This window comes from Necator americanus, chromosome II, assembly GCF_031761385.1.
Source record: "Necator americanus strain Aroian chromosome II, whole genome shotgun sequence".
Taxonomy (NCBI): Eukaryota; Metazoa; Nematoda; class Chromadorea; order Rhabditida; family Ancylostomatidae; genus Necator; species Necator americanus.
Genome location: NC_087372.1, coordinates 101073 through 119323, shown reverse-complemented (window position 1 = coordinate 119323; position 18251 = coordinate 101073). Strand labels below are relative to the sequence as shown.

The 18251-nt window shown below is 37.4% G+C and overlaps 3 protein-coding genes across 5 annotated transcripts in view; 1 reads left to right on the top strand and 2 right to left on the bottom strand.

Moving 5' to 3' along the window:
* RB195_016420 (uncharacterized protein) overlaps window positions 1-5892 on the bottom strand; it is a gene marked incomplete at both ends in the record, with an annotated part of 28478 nt that extends 22586 nt beyond the window's left edge. For 2 of the 3 annotated variants that reach the window (XM_064182949.1, XM_064182948.1), the window contains 2 exons: window positions 445-620; window positions 5877-5892. In XM_064182949.1, the coding sequence (XP_064038827.1) occupies window positions 445-620; window positions 5877-5892 (192 nt within the window). Of the gene's footprint in view, window positions 1-444; window positions 621-2331; window positions 2360-5876 lie in introns of those variants that run through there. The other variant, XM_064182946.1, reaches the window with a different exon arrangement.
* On the top strand, window positions 4965-5273 carry RB195_016421 (uncharacterized protein; the record flags this gene model as incomplete). The annotated part of the gene is made up of 1 exon (XM_064182951.1): window positions 4965-5273. One exon carries the CDS (start codon window positions 4965-4967, stop codon window positions 5271-5273), a length of 309 nt encoding a protein of 102 aa, XP_064038829.1.
* Window positions 5893-6748: 856 nt separating the features above from the next.
* On the bottom strand, window positions 6749-17483 carry RB195_016419 (uncharacterized protein; the record flags this gene model as incomplete). Its single annotated transcript, XM_064182945.1, has 8 exons — window positions 6749-6953; window positions 7110-7197; window positions 7253-7430; window positions 7566-7652; window positions 10097-10212; window positions 10303-10394; window positions 11034-11199; window positions 17435-17483. The coding sequence occupies 8 exons, from the start codon at window positions 17481-17483 to the stop codon at window positions 6749-6751; spliced, it is 981 nt and encodes a 326-aa protein (XP_064038826.1).
* Window positions 17484-18251: the final 768 nt, after the last annotated feature.

Sequence of the window (18251 nt, the reverse complement as noted above, 5' to 3'; positions counted from 1 at the left end):
CAGCACTGCTGTGGCTGTCGTCCACGTTTATTCACTAGGAATTGTACTGTAAATACTTCTTCTTCTCTGATAACACTAACTACTCCCCTTTAACCCGTATTCGCATTCAAACAAACCCAGATGAGGTGCCGAGCACCGTCAAGAGCGACAGGCGACCCAGTACTTTTGCCATGTAAACATGTGCTATATCGATCATTTTATGTGTTCGCTTCGCTTTCTAACATTTTATTTAATTTTAGTTTCAATTTATTGTACTGGAGGTACTGTCGTGAAAAGTTATTTATTCCCTATCCAGACAACTCTAAAAAGAAACTTAATGTAGATGTAAATGTAGGTGGAATTAGTGTTGAGAAGAATGAAAGCATTAATTTTAGTTTTATACCGCACGTATAAAACTAAAATTAATGATACCGTAGAATGAAAGCAGTAGAGAAAACTACCGACCACATTGTGCCCGTCTGTGGTGAGTATATCAGCAATGTTTCCCAAGAAATTGACGTGACTGAGACCGATTCGTGGACTCCATACAAGAATATTCGAAGCAAGTACACGATAATGAAATAAAAATATGATAGAAACGAGGCTGGGGATCGACATCAGTAAGTGATTGATAGCTGGCTCTGAATAAAGTACAAAATAATAAGAGGTTAAGTATTTTTTGACGCTTTCAGAAAAGCACAATAAAGACCTGTCACTGCTGAGTGGAAGTGAAAGTGAAAGTGAACTTGTTTGCTCATTGGCTTACATAAGAAACCTAGTTTACATTTACATTAGTGCCGAGTTCGGAATAAAAACCAGTTCCAAAAAAAAAAAGAATGAAAAGTGAATGTTGTTACGCAAGGTAGTCAATAGAAGTGGAGGGCACATTTATTGACAGGAGACGAGTGCAAGTCTACATGATCCTCTCTTATCGGCATCATAGTCTAATCTTGTACCAACTACGTCAAAAATATTTGCGTTTTTTACTGCTTAAGTTTAAGTGTCATCCAGGTAAAGACCCTGGAAACGTAGCTCTTTATCTGTACTACACTTCGCTGCGAATCGAGGGTTTTAAAAGAAAAAGAGTGGGGTAGGATTGCCGTGACTGGCTAAAGCACACGTTTCAAGTTTTTTTTTTTAAGAGAAGCCCCTCCTCTTTCTTATCTTGTTTTCGAGCCAAAGCTGATTCAAATAAGTGTGTTGACAAAATATATAAACTGTATGGAGGGAGGAAATAGTAGGAAATAGAATAGTGTTGAACGAGAATAAAAACGTCGAGACAATCAGCAGATCGAGAAGCTAATTTTGCACATTTTCTCTTACAATCCTCAATGCACTCGCAAATCTCTTTGAGGTCGAAAATTTCAAATCGAATTTCTTGCCCAAGCGTAGAGTACGACCTCAAACCTGAATTTTGATTTTTTTTATTCTTCGGGTCTTAGTGAGTTTGCTCCAAGAATATGCATAAAGTTCAACAACTTTTCTGCTAGGTACTAGTCGATCGGGGGCCATTATTTCATGAAGAAATAAAAAGACCCACGAACAAAATCATTTGATTAGAATTAAATGTTAATCAGCTAACAAACAAAGTCTTTTTTTCCAAATCGATTCCGTAAAAGGTGGTGTGAGCAAGCAGGAGCTTCTTCTAATACTTTTCGACCAAGAATTGGTTCGAGCATGGACGAATATGCCTCTAACAGGCTTTTTTTTAACTAGTATATTTTAGATAATAAACAACAACAGACTAGATAAGAATCTGCATCTCACTTAGCAAATAAATTATTTTTGTTTGCTTAAGTCATAACAGATGTTGAGAAGAGCCATATTGCATCAAATCGTAACAGATGGATAGATGTCTATTCACTTACCAGGGATGAAGATTAGGGTAAAGTTTCTATCACAGAACCTGCACCAGAAATGGGGATGGACATTTTTTTAGGTAACGGTGTACATCCGATACACACTGTTTTTAGCAGTACCGAATCCAAGAATTATGAAAACCGTTACAGTATCTCTCTCTCCGGAGATAAAAAATTCGACAGCGTTGGAATCTTCAGCTCTCTCTAAGAGCGTCTTTTTTTCAAATGGAGAATGACATTTTTTATTGTTCGCAAAGTCGAAAAGTTGAAATAGTGCTTCCAGTTGATCCGTTAAGTCATCACAACCACCGGTCCATAGAAAATCAGGGAGGTGGGACAGAACTGATCACATCATTCAAAAGTACTAAGGAGAACATTCTTTGTGTGTGGCCAAAGAATGGATAAACGCAACAGTACACAGCGTTACCATGACATGGATTGCTTTTAATCTAAGGGCGTATTATGGCACGAAAAAGACTTTTATTATTCTCACCATTGCCAACAAGCACGCAGGACATCATGCGAATGCGCAGTTAGAAAAAACGAAAAAGAAAAACACTGGGCAGATCATCCGTATCCTCTGCTTTCCAATCTATCCACGATTTTGATCCAAGGCCGAGCAGCTCTTTGAGGCGCCCTTGTTCCATGCGAGTGGAACTCCTCAGTGGCTTTTGGTCGTTCTACAGACAAGTGGAACATCTTCTTGGGGTTCTTGACCATACATAGCGTATGCAATCCCATTGTGCAAACTGTTGCTCATATTACTGTAGAATCTCTAAACTTTAGTTTTGGTGGTGCTATATGATACACGAGCCTTTATGGAGCATACTGCATTAAAGAGCCATTTCTCGGTTACTCGAAGCTTCGATGACAGCTTTAGCCTCATCCAAATCCTTTCTCCGAGTAGAAAAAAGAACAGGACAAAGGATACAACGATATTTTCCATTCTCAAAATAATTATGTGAGCATGGGATCTGGATTCATGTATTTGTTGGTGCAGGTTCCAATTCAAACTAGAAATCCAGCTGATGACAGACAGTAAGCAGATTGAGCGACTGAGTTTCTAATGCTATGTGGATCACTTCTCCAATGCAACAACATGGAAAATCCTTCGATTAGGAATCTGGCATGATTATTAGTACCGTATGAAGAGAACTGATAAGTCTCGACGAGGATGGCATTGAGCTCTTCGAATGTCCGGATATTCAAAAAATGTTATCGCCTTAGACATCCACAATCTTTCACGTGCTAGCACCAATATGTAAAGATTAACAGCGTTGCTACGTTGAACGATTATGGTAAAAACGTGAGAATAAAATAATAGGGGAACTTGGGAAGTATAAAGTCAAAACAAAATCATTTCTTAGACTGCCTACAACATATCTTCGATTGTTACATGGCAGAGCAAAACAAAGGGAAGCTTTCTATATGTAGTTCACTTCGTACAGCTTGGAGCCATACGGATAAAGCTCTAAAAAATAAAATAAAGAAATAAACTTTCAGAACTGGTTCAAATGTGTAGTCCATGCAGAAGGCGAAATCAACAAATCTTGTGCCAAAAAGTATGTGCACGCTAGTAAGTATGTGGAGAAATATTACAGATTTCATTCATTTTCCCATAAAAGCAAACCTACGAAGGTGAATAGTTCAAGTCTATAGAAGTACCGAAGGTTTTGGCTTTTTTCGTTAAAAAAAATTGTTAAATTCGGAAATGTTAAAATCTCTTCAACTGTTAAATTTCAAGTTGTCAGGAATCCCGATTCCGTCAAGAATTCCGAGATCTATGTGCAAAACATACTCCCTATAGATAAGAAAATAACAAAACAGCATAGGATAATTCTAAGATAAATGATCAAAATAGACGAATCTTGGCTCTTAATTCCTGCATTCAGACGAGTAAAAGACTGTACACGTTAAAAGATAACACACAGTTTTCACAAAACCATAGAAAACGTATCAGAAATGAGCATACTGCTATTAATTCAATTTTAACAAACCAACAATTTAACAAATGCCTCTACCGTATGCTACTGAGTTCTAATTAAATGTGGCTTGTAGCTCTTGTCAATACCAACAGATATCTCACAAAGAAGAGCATGTTCTATCAACTATCTCCGTTTTACTCATCACGAACCATATAGCGAATATATATCCACGTTGCCTGGAGTTGTTTGAGTCACAAAAACAAGGAACACAAAAACACAACGCCTTAGATAAGCAATAGATCAAATATGTTTGTAGATCAAATTAGAAGAGCGCATAGTCTTCAGTTCGTCTCAGCAATCCAGAAGTAACTGTGTTTATAAGTGACTTCTTCTATTTGTTCTGTTGGTATTTATTTCTGATTTTGATTTTTGGTTTTGCAATATATTTATTTATTTTTGATACATATATATTTTTATTATCTATTTTTTGATATACTTTCAATTTTTTTTCGTATTATACATACATTGATTATCTATAGTTCTGCATTGTGTTCCTTGTACCCAAGCACTTCCAAACGTCCAGAAAATGTGAACATATCTTCGAATCTTTGACAACCTCATCAAACATGGGTCTTTGTTTTTCTTTTGGAGCATAGACTATACTGACTCAAAATGATTCGCACAAAATTACATTTCTCAGCAAACAATTTTGAAGCGATGATGATTTTAAAACGAATCAACGAACCAATGTAAATTATGTGAAGCTAAGGCAGATTCACTTTACCACTCCTAAGTCTTAGAAAGAAATGGAGTTCTGAACATCTACCATTATACATTTGGAGTCTGCGAACCAGAAACGGTGGTAATACAGATCCGAGTTCATCGTAAACGAGATATTGGTTACTTTTTCAAAAATTACAGGATTGCCAAGATGTAAATAAACTAGTTACAAACTTCCGTACTTTCAGAGCATGTCCCTTTTCTCTTTCTGTTTTGTATTAGGCTGACAAAAAAGTCTTGTCACTGTTTTTTTTTTTCTTTGAAAAGTCCATAACATACTATTCTTGATCGATATCCATGATGTAAACCTCATAAACGTAGGACATTCTCGTGGCTTCTAAGGTATACATAGCGAGTACAATTGCTTAACTTTAATCAAGATGACAATTTTCCAAGAGCAGATTCGAGTAATTTTCTATCGATGGGGACGGGACAGTGGAGAGATGAAAGCAGTTCTCAACGTCAACAGCACATTCAGCGATGGCACCAATACCATCAGAACTGTCCATCGCTGGTTGGCTTACTTCGCAAGAGAAGACACGCTCTCCGAGGACCTCTTCTGCTGCTTCTAGGATTCGAAGGGGATCCTGCTGCTCTGCCAAAGACACCGCTGTCAGTCACCGCTGTCATTTACGCCGCTAAGGTAGAGAAAGTTGCAAAAACTGCTCGAAAAAAGCGGCTGAGACTAGCTTCGGTGCATCTCCTTCATGATAATGTGAGACCCATTTAGCCAAGGAGGCCTAATAACAAATCGAAGAGCTAGGCTGGTACACTATTCCCCAACCTCATCCTCTCAACGTAGCCTTCCCTGATTATCAGTTATTACTGATAATCAGGGAAGGCTACGTTCCCCCTAGGGGAATATTTCTGGCTAAGAATACTTTCGCCAAGTTCGGTGGCATTCGACGGGCAGTCGCCGACTTCTTCGATTCCGAGCCTCTTCAGTTTTGGGAAAAGGGTATCACTGACCTGCTCATTAGGTGGAGCGCTGTAGTGACAAACAGTGTCGATTATATTGTAGATTGATTTCCATTGTGTACTGAATAAAAGAAACCTACAAAGCCGACAAGACTTTCTCATCAACATAAGTTACAGTATTTGTTCTTGCTCGCCCTTGTCACCTCCTTTTAGCACAGAATTGAGCGAAATAATTACCTAAGTGGAAGCTGTTTACGCGACTCCACCGAGCTTCATTTCGTTTTGCCTGACCATAACACAAATCAGCCCAAACTCATTGCAACAAAATCATATTTTAGCGAGAAATAAATCTAAGAAAGGACAACTGGAGCAAAAGTCACAAAATTCTCAAGTTTTTGCACACCACAAACCGTACCTGTCACCTCAGCCATAAACCAAGATACAGCTAAACGGTGTACACCATTTTTGCTATACGGCGAACGACTATTTCCGAAACGTTGGAATAGAATACCTAAAGAACTTTGTGAATACAGCTATATCTATAAGAGAGGAATTAAAAGGAAAGCTTAATTCTCATCACTGAGTGATTTCTTCAACTCCTACCACTCTCAGAGACGGCCACATCTATTCTTAGCACGGAACGAATGTCGAGATTCGAATTCGAGAACGATTCCTCTCAAGGAATCAACAGTTCGAATGAAAAACAAGCAGAACTTCGGATTTTCGACGGGTTGCAGAAAACAAATATGCTCAAATAGTGGAGACAAAGCTAGGATACAAGCGCTAACATTCGAATTATTATCGAAAAAATTCAACTATTCGAACAATCGATTGTCGAATGGTGGAGAATTCGAATACTTTCGAAAAATTCACTATTCGAATTGTTCACCCTATTGGTGCTACTTAAACATACTGTATGGTACGTAGGAGTTCGAAGTTGAAATTGTACGAATTTTGTATTAATAATAATAGTACAAACAGTACAAAGACATAACAATATTCATTATTTCACATTTTAAATACAACAAAAAAACACTGTACATACCCATAATAACGCTTTAACAGAATTTAATACGGCGTATTACCCGTAACGTTCGTTTAATTTTGTTAAAATTAAGAAATTTCAAGTTATGTTCTATTCGAGATAGTTATTTGAATAATAAAGAATATTGCTGGAAAAATTGAGCTCTTACTTTTAATCTCAGTAAAGTGGATCCTCATTCGTTTCCCTGGCGTGAAGAAAGAACGAAACCTACATGTTATATGACCTAGCGTTAAGCGAAAACATCAAACATCGTGATAGTTCGGTAACGGTTCAGAATGAGCAGCGGACGAGGAACCGGTGATAAAATCGGGTATCGGCACTATCACTTTTCGAAAACCCGGTCCTAGCAATGGGTTCGAGCGCGCCCACATCGATGGGACCATTGTTGCACGTGGCGATGGTCGCATGAGCACCAACGCACAGAGAAGGTAGATCAGAACAGAACAGCTGAAAATGTTGACGATAATGAATAAAATTCGAAATTGCTCTATACAATCCTTCAAAACCATTGGAATGAACTTGATAAATTATCGAAATGATATTATAATTTTTTTTCTAATCAATGAGCAATGCTTCGTTGTGTGATCGGAAAGACAAAGCTACCTTGTCACCAAACATCCGACGAGAAACCATAGTACGCTGCTTCGAAAAAGCAGTGAACATTTTGCATTCGGAGACATTTGCGAGTACCCTGTAAATGATGGACAAAAATCAACATATCGACCAATAGCAGAGGTTAAACGTACCGTTACGGTTCGACGTTTGCTTTGAGTCAATCACGATCCGTGTTGACGTTTTTGCGGCAAAATTTGAGACGATACATTCGTAGACGCCGTTGTGGATCACTGAGAAATGCCGTATGAACAACGTACCATTTGCGAATGAATGCGCGTCCATTGAAGTATGCGCCACTGGCTCACCATTCTGCAAATACATGCATAGATCACAATTATTATGATTATTATTGTCATTAGTATTACAGTTACGCAGCTTTTAAAGAGCAATTTTGCAGAATATTTCTACAAATGGTGGCAATATAAGTGCTACAGAATGGCTTACCAGTAACCAACTGACAGTAGGATACGGTACAGCTTTCGGTATCGGACACCACAGAGACACCTGCTCTCCGAGCAGAGGATTTTTAGGCTGAAATCGACGCACATTCATCGACATTCGTTGTTCTGCACATTTTCAAAGGAAAAAGAAACATTTTTTGATCCACTAAGACGTCTCGTACGCTTTGTTATCCCTTCTTTTTTGAACCGTTGAAGAGTACTTATCTAGCCAGTACTTTCAAAGTTCGAATAAAATTTGTAATATAGACTGTTGGAGAATAACAGTCACATTGAATTACATTTAAAAAAAGATAAATAGGATTCTATCCAAGTGCAGTGTATTTCCTACCCTCCCTATTTCCAACATCAATTAGTAGCTGCTGATCAAGAACTAAAGCACGTTTTCAATACAAAACCCTTCGTCTTTACAAAGTGGATATAAGCACATAATGTAAATAACTCGCATTAGGGAAAACTCGTCATGACGTAGTGAGACCTTTTTTGAGCTGCATTCTAGTAACAAGATATTTATGCACAGTGACATTTTCCTGCAATATCTGTACCAAAAATGCACAGTCATTATCGAAATTGAGGCGTAGCGTCATAGTGAGCAACATTTGCATACAGTTAATTCGATTCTCGAATCTTTCCTGAACACGTTTTGTGATAGTACGTGCAGTAATGTGAATAACACGTGCAAAAATAACAGCTGCTTTTTCGCATAATAATAATATCACTAATATCACCATAATCTCTATGACGTATGACACAAGTTATTAACAAAGTCTTAGTTAGTGGCAAATAACTTAATAGAATTCTATAATCTTTGTAAAATGGCCTAGTTGATTTGGCATGGTTTCGATCTTTTGCAGCTTATTCGCAAAATGAAACGAACAGATACAAATCCGTGTATACCACTTGTTGCCTCTCTATGAGTCCTACTGAGAAGTCCAGATCTGATGAAGATCCTAGAAATGAAAAGTGCACAGGAGAAGGTAAACCGCTTAAACATGCGATTTCATCCGCTTCACTCAAAAGTTATTCGTTGATAGACTTCGCCCGTTTACGAAGGGTTCAGTCACGTTAAAAGATTGTATGTTTACTTAGCAAAATAAAATACAATGCAATGTTAGCATTGCACATGACATTCATTGCACACGAATGTCGGGTGGTAGCCATCAAGTTCTCCCACAGAAACTATCAGAATACTGTAACAGGTGGAGTTTATCAAAGTGCGTATTTCTCGGTGACAGACACCTAAAAAATTTTGTTTTTTGAACGCGAATGTATTTGTTTGAGAAAGTTTGTTTGTATTTGAGAAACGAAGACGAAATCAATAAAAAAAGTGCAGCCATGCGGAAATAACATCTGGTTATTTTTCTTACACTTAACGATAAGAAATGCGATATTATGGATACTCAGATTTCGAGATTGGATTTTTCCTCTTCAGAATTACTATGAGTGTGCTCAAGGAGCATCTAGATAGACTCGTAAAATCTAAAATCTTCACCCCACCTGGAGCACACCGTAGAATGTACCATCCAAACTCCGAAATAGAGGTAGAAGTTCGTATATTATCCTGCGAGTTCGAGATCACAGCACGCAGAACACTAGAGGCCTTTTAGATAACCGCCAAAAGTCCAAAAATGAACAAGAAGGATGAGTGCATTGCTATCACAAACGAGTTATCCCCATATCAAGACCTATGCGGGTTTTGATCTACGGGGCGGGCCGTGAGGTCCCTATATAAAACCCTTGTGACTCATAGTAGTGGTACGTGGTGGTCTGTTGCGGTACCAGGACTAGCTGATGAGGTAAGCACTAATCAATGTGTTGCTGTTTGAGTTTGCATATCGTCTGGATGCTTTCTGTAGGGTGATGAGGCGCTTGAGAGGATAAATCACTAAGGCGATAGCGTCGAAACGTAAGCCGTTGTTTAATAAAGGCGATCAATAACAATCTTGGCTACAGCTCAGGAAAATCAATTTAAAACTACGTTTCAACATGCCGAGATTCAAAGACAGTCGAACATGGGCAATACTCAGAGTCCAAAAGTATTTCTCAAAATGCTCGCCTTGCAAAGTTATTTGAGATCATGTAAAACTAATAATATTCACACAATCTGAGCACCTTTAATGATTAAACGTTATTGAACTCAGATGTGAATTCTTGAAAACTACGTGATATTGAGTTGTCAACCTTGTAGGTACGGATCTAGCTTTTTGCTCCTCTCTAAAATATCGATAAAGTGAGGGATCAAACAATTGAGGTCCTATTATCTTCTCCACAGAACAGGTACATTGTCCTAACTTTTCTTCACGATGACGTGATAATGTGCTAACATCGACTTCCATTCTTGTTTCATTTTTGATTTTTCGACTTTTCACCCGTTTTCTACTCTTCTCTTCTCTCTCCCCGCTCTGCCACCACCTTCTCTTCCTGTTGCGAAAACTCCAAGGAGCTCTTGATCCTCTTCCTAACACTGCTTCCTAACACGAAAAGAGGAAGAATAATGAAAACAAGATTACTGCTAACCTCTACTCGAATATATCGCTCAGATGGAATGGGATCAACGTACGCGACTTTCAACGCGAATACTTCGCCTGCTAATCCAGTTTCCGCATGACGACACCAGTACAGACCTTCGTCTTCTGAAAAGAATTTCTTACTCCTGTGGCATCTACAGCACTGTTCATTAACTTATTCTGTAATATCCATAAGAAATACAATGATAACGACACCTTTTGAAATGTTGCTCATAATCAGAAATCCCACTTCGGGGACCTTTTGCTCAGCAGTATAATTTCGGTCATCGAATATGGTATTCGTGTCGCTGAAAAAAAAATCCCTCGAATAATTACAATAAAATTTCTTCAGCAGAAAATACCAGCCACAGTGTTCAAGCAGAGCGAGAAAAAATTGATAAAAACTTCAAAAATACGATATAAGGCGGAAAAGAAACAATCGCAAGACCCACAATCGTAATTTTTTCGCTTATAGACAGAAACAACCAAATGAGGAAACACGAAGATAAAGAAGGATTCAATCCAGCCGGATATACATTGTCCAAACTTTAAAACTTTTGTCCGAGTTTAGCGTTGGATGTTCTTGAGGTGAGACATGATTTTCGAGAAAGCAGCACCACGAAGAAATGAACAGAAGCAAAAGAGTAAATAAATATACTGGGATTGAAATTCTAAGCACAAGCACAAGATTTGACGCTACCAAAACTTCTCAAAAGTCATATTTTGCGTCCAGAAGTCTCAAATGTTGTGAACTCGAAGTTTCTGCACAATAACTATTTACTGCAGTTCTGAAAATCCATTGCACAGATTTTCTGACCCGTGACACAAGCGAAAGTTTAGCAATATGAGTTGTACGTTCTTCGTCCCCAAGCGATCAGCGATCATATGTCATACATTTTGAAGAAAATCTGTTCCATGCATAATTTTTGTGGAAAGCAAACGTTTACCTTGACACTCTTCCAACTTCCTGACCATCTCTGTACCAGATCGCTTTGTTCTTTTCACCACCATCGGAGAACACCACCTCACACATCAGAGCGGTCGTTGATCGGATCGGCAGCAACATTTCGCTTGGCGTTTTTCGAGGAGTCGGTGACAACATGATGCTATATCCTGAAATACTGCGGTGTACTGTAGTCACTGCGAACATTCAGTCGAGTGCTGCCCTTCACCATAGTTTTTGTTATCTCACCCATCAATCTCGGCCCTTTCTTCAATCACCCCATAAACCTGAAACTTCTACGCACTGATGTTAAAAAAATACGAGAAGATACGATCTTCTCAATTAACTGAATTTTTTTAAGCCTCGCTGAAGAGACGTCACGTTTTTTGCAACGTTTGCTACAGTAGGTCATTATATGGCGTATTATCTGACGGTGCGTAGTCGACAATTTGGAGCCGTGCAGAAAAAAAAACGGAGAAAAAAAACTGCGCAGCGCTTTGGAAGCACACCGTTAAAACCCGGTACTACAGTGAAATTACCATATTGAATGACAGATTGCAGCGATTAGGTCTCGTCGAATCAATTGCAGATAAATTCAACATTGATCCAAAGGTTACTGTAGCTCAATTACCGTATTTCGTACTGCTATAAAAGAAGTTGGAGTGGTTTCGCTGAAGGGTAAAAATATTCTTCAATCTCCGAAACATATCGAACAGCAGTGATTAGGGACTACTTCAGTAGATCTTATAGAGATGCTCTGTACTACTGCAACAATATTCCATTGAATTAAAATAAATGCCGCAAGGATTTAATTATAGTTTATTTGCCGCAATGAAGAACCATCTGCTATCAATAAAAAGTCAGATAAAAACAATTTTAAGTGGGTAGGACTTTTTCACCTTTATAAGTGAAAAACGAACTCCTGAGCAAGAGTATATTAGTAGGGTTTGGTAGAGGCCTACTGTTTTAGTGCACTAAAACTCTACTAAATTAAAATAGATAAGTATTCTAATTGCGATAATCCTGATATAAGCCAGTGACGAATCATTTTAAATCCATCAGAAGTCCTCGAAATACAATTGTAATGGAATTGAATGTTTTCCCCCTCACAATGAAAAAATCAACTCCGAAATAAGAATTAGGTAGTTTTAAATTACGAAGATAAAAATAACACTAAGTTGGATTTCTCAGTGTTCTTTTATAATTCAAAGTGGAGGAGAACATAATGCATTCCATCAGGAACATGGAAAGCCCAATAATCAATGATTCGGGTACTATTGCTAAACAAAAAAGATAATCATGAACACTTATGAAGGACATTTATGGACTTTCTCGTGTATCACGATATAGGAAACAAGTATATAGAAACAATACTATGCCAACGTTACAATGCGAATAACAACAAAATTGAGAGTCATAGACTAACAAACTCATTCAAAATTTTCAATTTCTGAATCTCGTCTTGAGAATTAATACTAATATTCACTAGTGAATTTTATATGTTTAAAGCAGCGAACGACTTTTGCCGAGTAGTTCAATAACACTTAGGGATTTTTCGGATTTTTTTAAAATAATCTTTGGTTAAGTTATCTTAACATTCTACTACCAAAATTATGAAATTAAAAAGAAGAGAATCCCCTTTCAGTACAACAAGATTTCATTCAATTTGGGACGCTAGCGATCATATCGGCAACGAAAATAGGAATTTAATAAGAGAAGATTAGTATAAATCATCTAATATAATGCCACCCGACACAATAACATGATAATCGTAATGAACTATGAGTGATTTGGAAATAATAAGTAAATAATATGTAATAATTTGCAATAATTATGCGATGAAAAATAAAACAAACATTTCCTTCTTTTTTTTTTTGCTCCTGGTATGTTCATGGATTCGGTTGAATCTCCCTGTTTCGTTGACGTCATCTCCATCCAACTATCCAAAACCTTTCGCATTGTCATCACGCGTTACGCGATTTGGTCCAGTTAGCAATTATCCAAATAATTATGCAAATTTCCGGTACACGCCGATGCGCGCGCATGTACCAGTACACGGACAGCGTTCCGTGTCCTTCTCAACCGTGAAATCGGTCATTTGTCAAATTTGTCAGCAGTTCAATGTCATTCTCGATTGACACCTGACAAATAGGTATACTTATTAATGAACCTTTTTACAGCTTTTCAACTAAACTATATCGTTATCATTTTCCCTATGCATTTTCAACAGGAAACAATCGAGTTTCATAGTTATTTCGTTGAAAATCAGCATAACTGATGGAAATTGCGTCTGAAAGAGGAACGTGTTTATCAAAATACTTCCGCAATGCCAACGAACTGACAGAGAAGTCAGCTGCAAACAGCTGAATACGAAGCGCTTATAAAAAGAGGAGAATTGCTTAGGATTTCGACCCTACACCGTTAGCTATGTTTCCACAACGAAAGTGTATGATAACACAGATATGTCTCGGTTGAATGTTTACCTGAAGAGGTTTAAGAAAACAGTACACCAGACAAAAGTTAGCCAGAAAATCGCTAACATTTGGGGTTCGGGTTTTTTTTTTTGAAATTCCACGCACTTCAAGTACTCCCAACCTAAAAAAAATCTTCTTCAGAACGTGATTTTTTTTTTTTTACAAACGTCCTTGTTGCTAATCATAATTAGTGGTTATATTAACACAAGATGTCTCTTCACTTGACCCCTTTTTCTCAAGAAAACATAATCAATTTCCTTACTTTCGTCGGAGAAAGTCTAAAACTCAAGGAAATTTAGTAATTCAACTTTTCTGGAGCCTGTGAACTAAAATAAGTGAGGCTGCAAGGCGAAACGCAAATATCAATGACTTCCGACGTATTCTACTTTGCAGTGTAGTGGCTAATCGGCATGCACTGATAGGAGTCTTCGCCCGACGTCCTTAGACTTGTTAAGGGCACTAATCCTTCAAAGTTCTTCACAACCTTTGCGAGTTCGTAGTATATTCCATAGGTTACTGTGATGTGCGAAGGAAATAATAACGCTACCGTGAAGTCAAGCACAAAGATTTCCAAAAGGACTAGAAGTTGTGTTGACTGCTGTTTATTGTTTACAGATATCGAAGGTGTCATGAGTTGCACGTTTACCGATCCTATCTGTTTACTGGATATATTTCATTTTCAGAGAACATTTGTCAGTCTTCAAACATATTCCCACTCTATTTGAAGGAAGTCATTGATATTTATAATAACACTATTTTAAGCACACCAAAGCATTCGAATTAGAAGTAATCACATGAAAACGAAGAAAAAATTCGAGAAACCGTCACATTCACATTCACAGTCATATTTGACTTGCATTAGGGGAAACAAGTCCCCAAATTCCTAGAGTAACTATAGCAATTCTCAATTGAAAGTGGCGCCCAATTTTTGCATCAGAACACGCTCACATGTATAGTCTGTTAGCGCATTTTGAACATTCCACACTCACTTCATAACCTAATCGAATCCTCTCTTCTTGATAAGTCACTCAAAGTACACTTTACAAATCGTATGTGAGGAAAATGCCATCGCTAGCGAGCCAACATGATACACATTAATAGCTTAAAAAAGACACTTCCATTCACAATACACGCAGGCATTCCTTCTAAAGCCATCGAAAACATTTCTGAACACATCAAAGGATCTTGAAGTGGGCTATGGAGCGATCTTATATGTTTTTTTTTAATAAATAAGTGATACAAATTCTCAGTTGTAAAGTAAAATTGATCTGGGCAGTGACAAAACTGCAACAATTATTCTGAACGATCACGTTCTACAAAAAAAGAGCTACACCATTCAATCGTAATATGGTTATGTTACGGCTATTTTACCTGCCATTAGTCCTCAGAAATTCCCAGTGTTCCTAGCAAACAAATCAGGTTACGATAACTTACACGACTACCGAAATAACCCTCGCCTTCAAACCCAATACACAAAGGTAACAGTGAACTTGAGATATGAAGAGGGAAACAGATAACTAATCCTACTACCACCGCTATTACTTTTCTTTCATAAATACTGATGCAGCCCTTCCGAATAACGTACAAAGAATTCGAAAATTCAAAGACTCGCTCAACTCATCGAGCAAACCAAAAGCACTGTTGAAATATATTCACCTCTATACAAGTGAATGACTTGTTTATCAAACAGTTGCAAAAGCTAATACTAAATATGACCCTTCATCTGCTCGGCCCCTTAGAAAAACAGGCTCTACGGGTTGAGTACATATTTATAAGGTTGGAGGATTTTTAATCTACAGTTGTCAGAAGCCAATAGACTTGTGGTCTAATTGGTGGCGGATAGTCTCTATCGGTTTATTGTTTTATATAGGATCTATATATAAACAAATAAAATAATAAATAATAATATAAATATACAAATATCTTTTAAGAAAATTACTTCCGGAACGAAAAAAGAACTGTTGTGGCTTCGTTAAATATGTCTTAGTATAGTATGAGTCTCAGAGTTTTGTGCACGTTATAAAAAATAGCAGCAGATCAAACACTCATTGTAGTTTTCAATGTGAGTTCAGATCACAGCTCAGATCTGTGTCGTTGCAATACAAATAATCACAGCGTTATTCTTTGACTTGGAAAAGGGGAAGACATTCAAAATGGTCTCAGACTACATTAAAACTGTGGAGAAAGTTTTAGCTGCAGGTCACTTTTCAAGCAGTTAGCGACTAGGAAGTAATTTTAAAAAGAAGAAATTTGAATGAGAATCTCGAAATTCGAACTATATCCAGAAATTCTAAATTCTGTGAATCATCAAAATTCCATAATATATACTAGAAATTTCTTAGCACGATATCGTACATTACTGCAGCTCGCCTTAAAGACGACGACGTAGTCACCATTTCCTCTCCTTAATCGGTCTGGAGTGCATCTTAGCTAATGCTTCTAGGAAAAAGAAGAGAAAGCTTTAACACGCACAATTACTCCTACCCTTATAGAAATTGTCCTTTCTCTGACGTATTTCCATCACGCGGATTTTCATTTATGGAAGTGTTTCTCCAAAAGAGGGCTAGATTATATAGCTTTGAAAGGAGAAAGTTGAAAAAAACGCCATTCCAACATAATCCAAGAATAACATTACTACAAAGGTTAAAAATCAGATCCGCTACACGGCTCCCAATCTAATTAATAAATAATCTCAATGAGAGAACATTTCTTTAAAAAAACTAGCATACCCAATGGAAAATTGAACGAATATGAGGGACGTCAACAAGCGAGGAAGACAGATTGAAAGTATTTCTTAAAACACAACAAGTGGAAGAAAAATACCACTATATTTATTTTTCAAAAATGAAGAAATTTTGTGCATAATCGATCGTTCATCGTATTTCCCATGTTACAAGAATTTTTTTGGAAGAAACGAATATTTAAAATGATATTCCTCCTTCGGTTCCACCTTTGTTATCCCAATTATTTGTAAACAAAAATCATAATTGCAGCAAATCCACCGTATCCTACATTCACACATATATGAACTAGTTGTGAACACAACGTACGGTAATTAAGAACTATTAAAGTCCCAGCCCTGCCCAGGACAACACGACACGGGGCCAGAAGTTGAAATATGAGGCGTAATGCGTAAGCTATGGTTTGTGTAATGAAGCGCTAACACAGTGGAAGTGGCTCAGTTTTCACTGATGTCCGCGTGTAATAAGGTCAATTCGAGCACGAATGGAACAGCAGAACTTTAGAGTTATAGATCACTACTAGTTAATACGGGCATCCCGGCTCTCCATCAGTTCCGTATATTCGTTTCAAAGAAGACGAGACAGCTAACATAGATTTTCAACAATTTTGGAAAATGCATTCACTGTTGATGTCAAAATCTGGCAATCACAGTTACCACAAGCTGACAAGTGAGCAGTTTTTGTTGAGAATATTCCCCAAAGGTTATGAATTCAAAGAAGAAAGACAAAAAAGTGTTCATATTCAAATCCGTTTGAGCATGAGGATCTTCCTCCTCTGAATATTTAGAAACTTTATAAATATCCAAATTTCATCAAAAGCAACAGGACCATTCTCCTTAAAAGGCAGGTGAATAAAATCGCAGGCTTAAGTTGGTAAATCGCAAGCTGGATATGTACCCGAAACAACTGCCATAATTTTTTTTTGTATTTTTCTTTTTCTTTTTCATAGATCTTTCCTAACCAGCTTCATATCTTACACTGCTCAGTCAGCCAAGCTTTGAAACAACTTGGAGCCCCGAAACGTTAAAAACACATTGTTGACAATCTTGATCTCTGTGCTTTACTTGATACGAAGGTAAAGAAAAAACTTAAAGCACATATGTAGACCTTGAAACGGAAAACAAAGTTCATCACAATATACACAGTAAAAAAAGTGTGGACATTTCTCTCGAGATACAAGAAATACTAACCTGTTTGGAGAATAGCAGATACGAGCGCCGCCGCAACAAGAAACGACATTTTGCTTTCTGCAACAAAAGAAAGTTGAAAATGGTGAAACAATACAGAAATTTCAACAAAGCGGAAGCGCGAATGTTGCGAAAAAAAAGAAGAAAATTTGGGAGAACAAAGAAACTACTAGAGAGGACTCGATGAAGTAACAAGTTTAGACATAAACAGATTTACACAGCATGGATAAGAGAAGCTTAAAAAAGAGCTAACACAACCGCCAATGTAGTAGGCGGAAAGATTTCGAAGTAATATGAAAGGAAATGAAATCAGGCTACAACGGAAGTAAAATCACTCTGCGACTACCACTACTAAGTAAATAAAATAAATTGTCACCAAAACCAATATAGCGGTGGTGAAAAATTTCATATAAACATGATTTATTTTTCGACAAGAAAGTAAGAAGGAGAAGATTTCAGTGATGAGCATTGAAAGAAGAGGAAAAATAAAGGAACTCAAAGAAAGAATAAATAATTAAAAAGTGATCTCAAAAAAAAAAACAACTACGAAATAATCATCATGTTGAGTTCATTCAAAGTCGAACACAGGGACATTAAAAAAGCACTTCTGCTCAATTTTATAGGCATTTTCTATAAGTCAGCTCAACATATGCTCAAAAGTCGTATTCTAGCTTACGGCGAGTAATTTTCAACATCTAATCGCTACTATGCACATATATGTAGACCACAGTAGGCCGATAAAACCAGACAAGACGTATTTCTGAATAATTGATGGATGCATAGAAGTGCAGCACAAAAACTGTTCGCGTTATCCGAATGC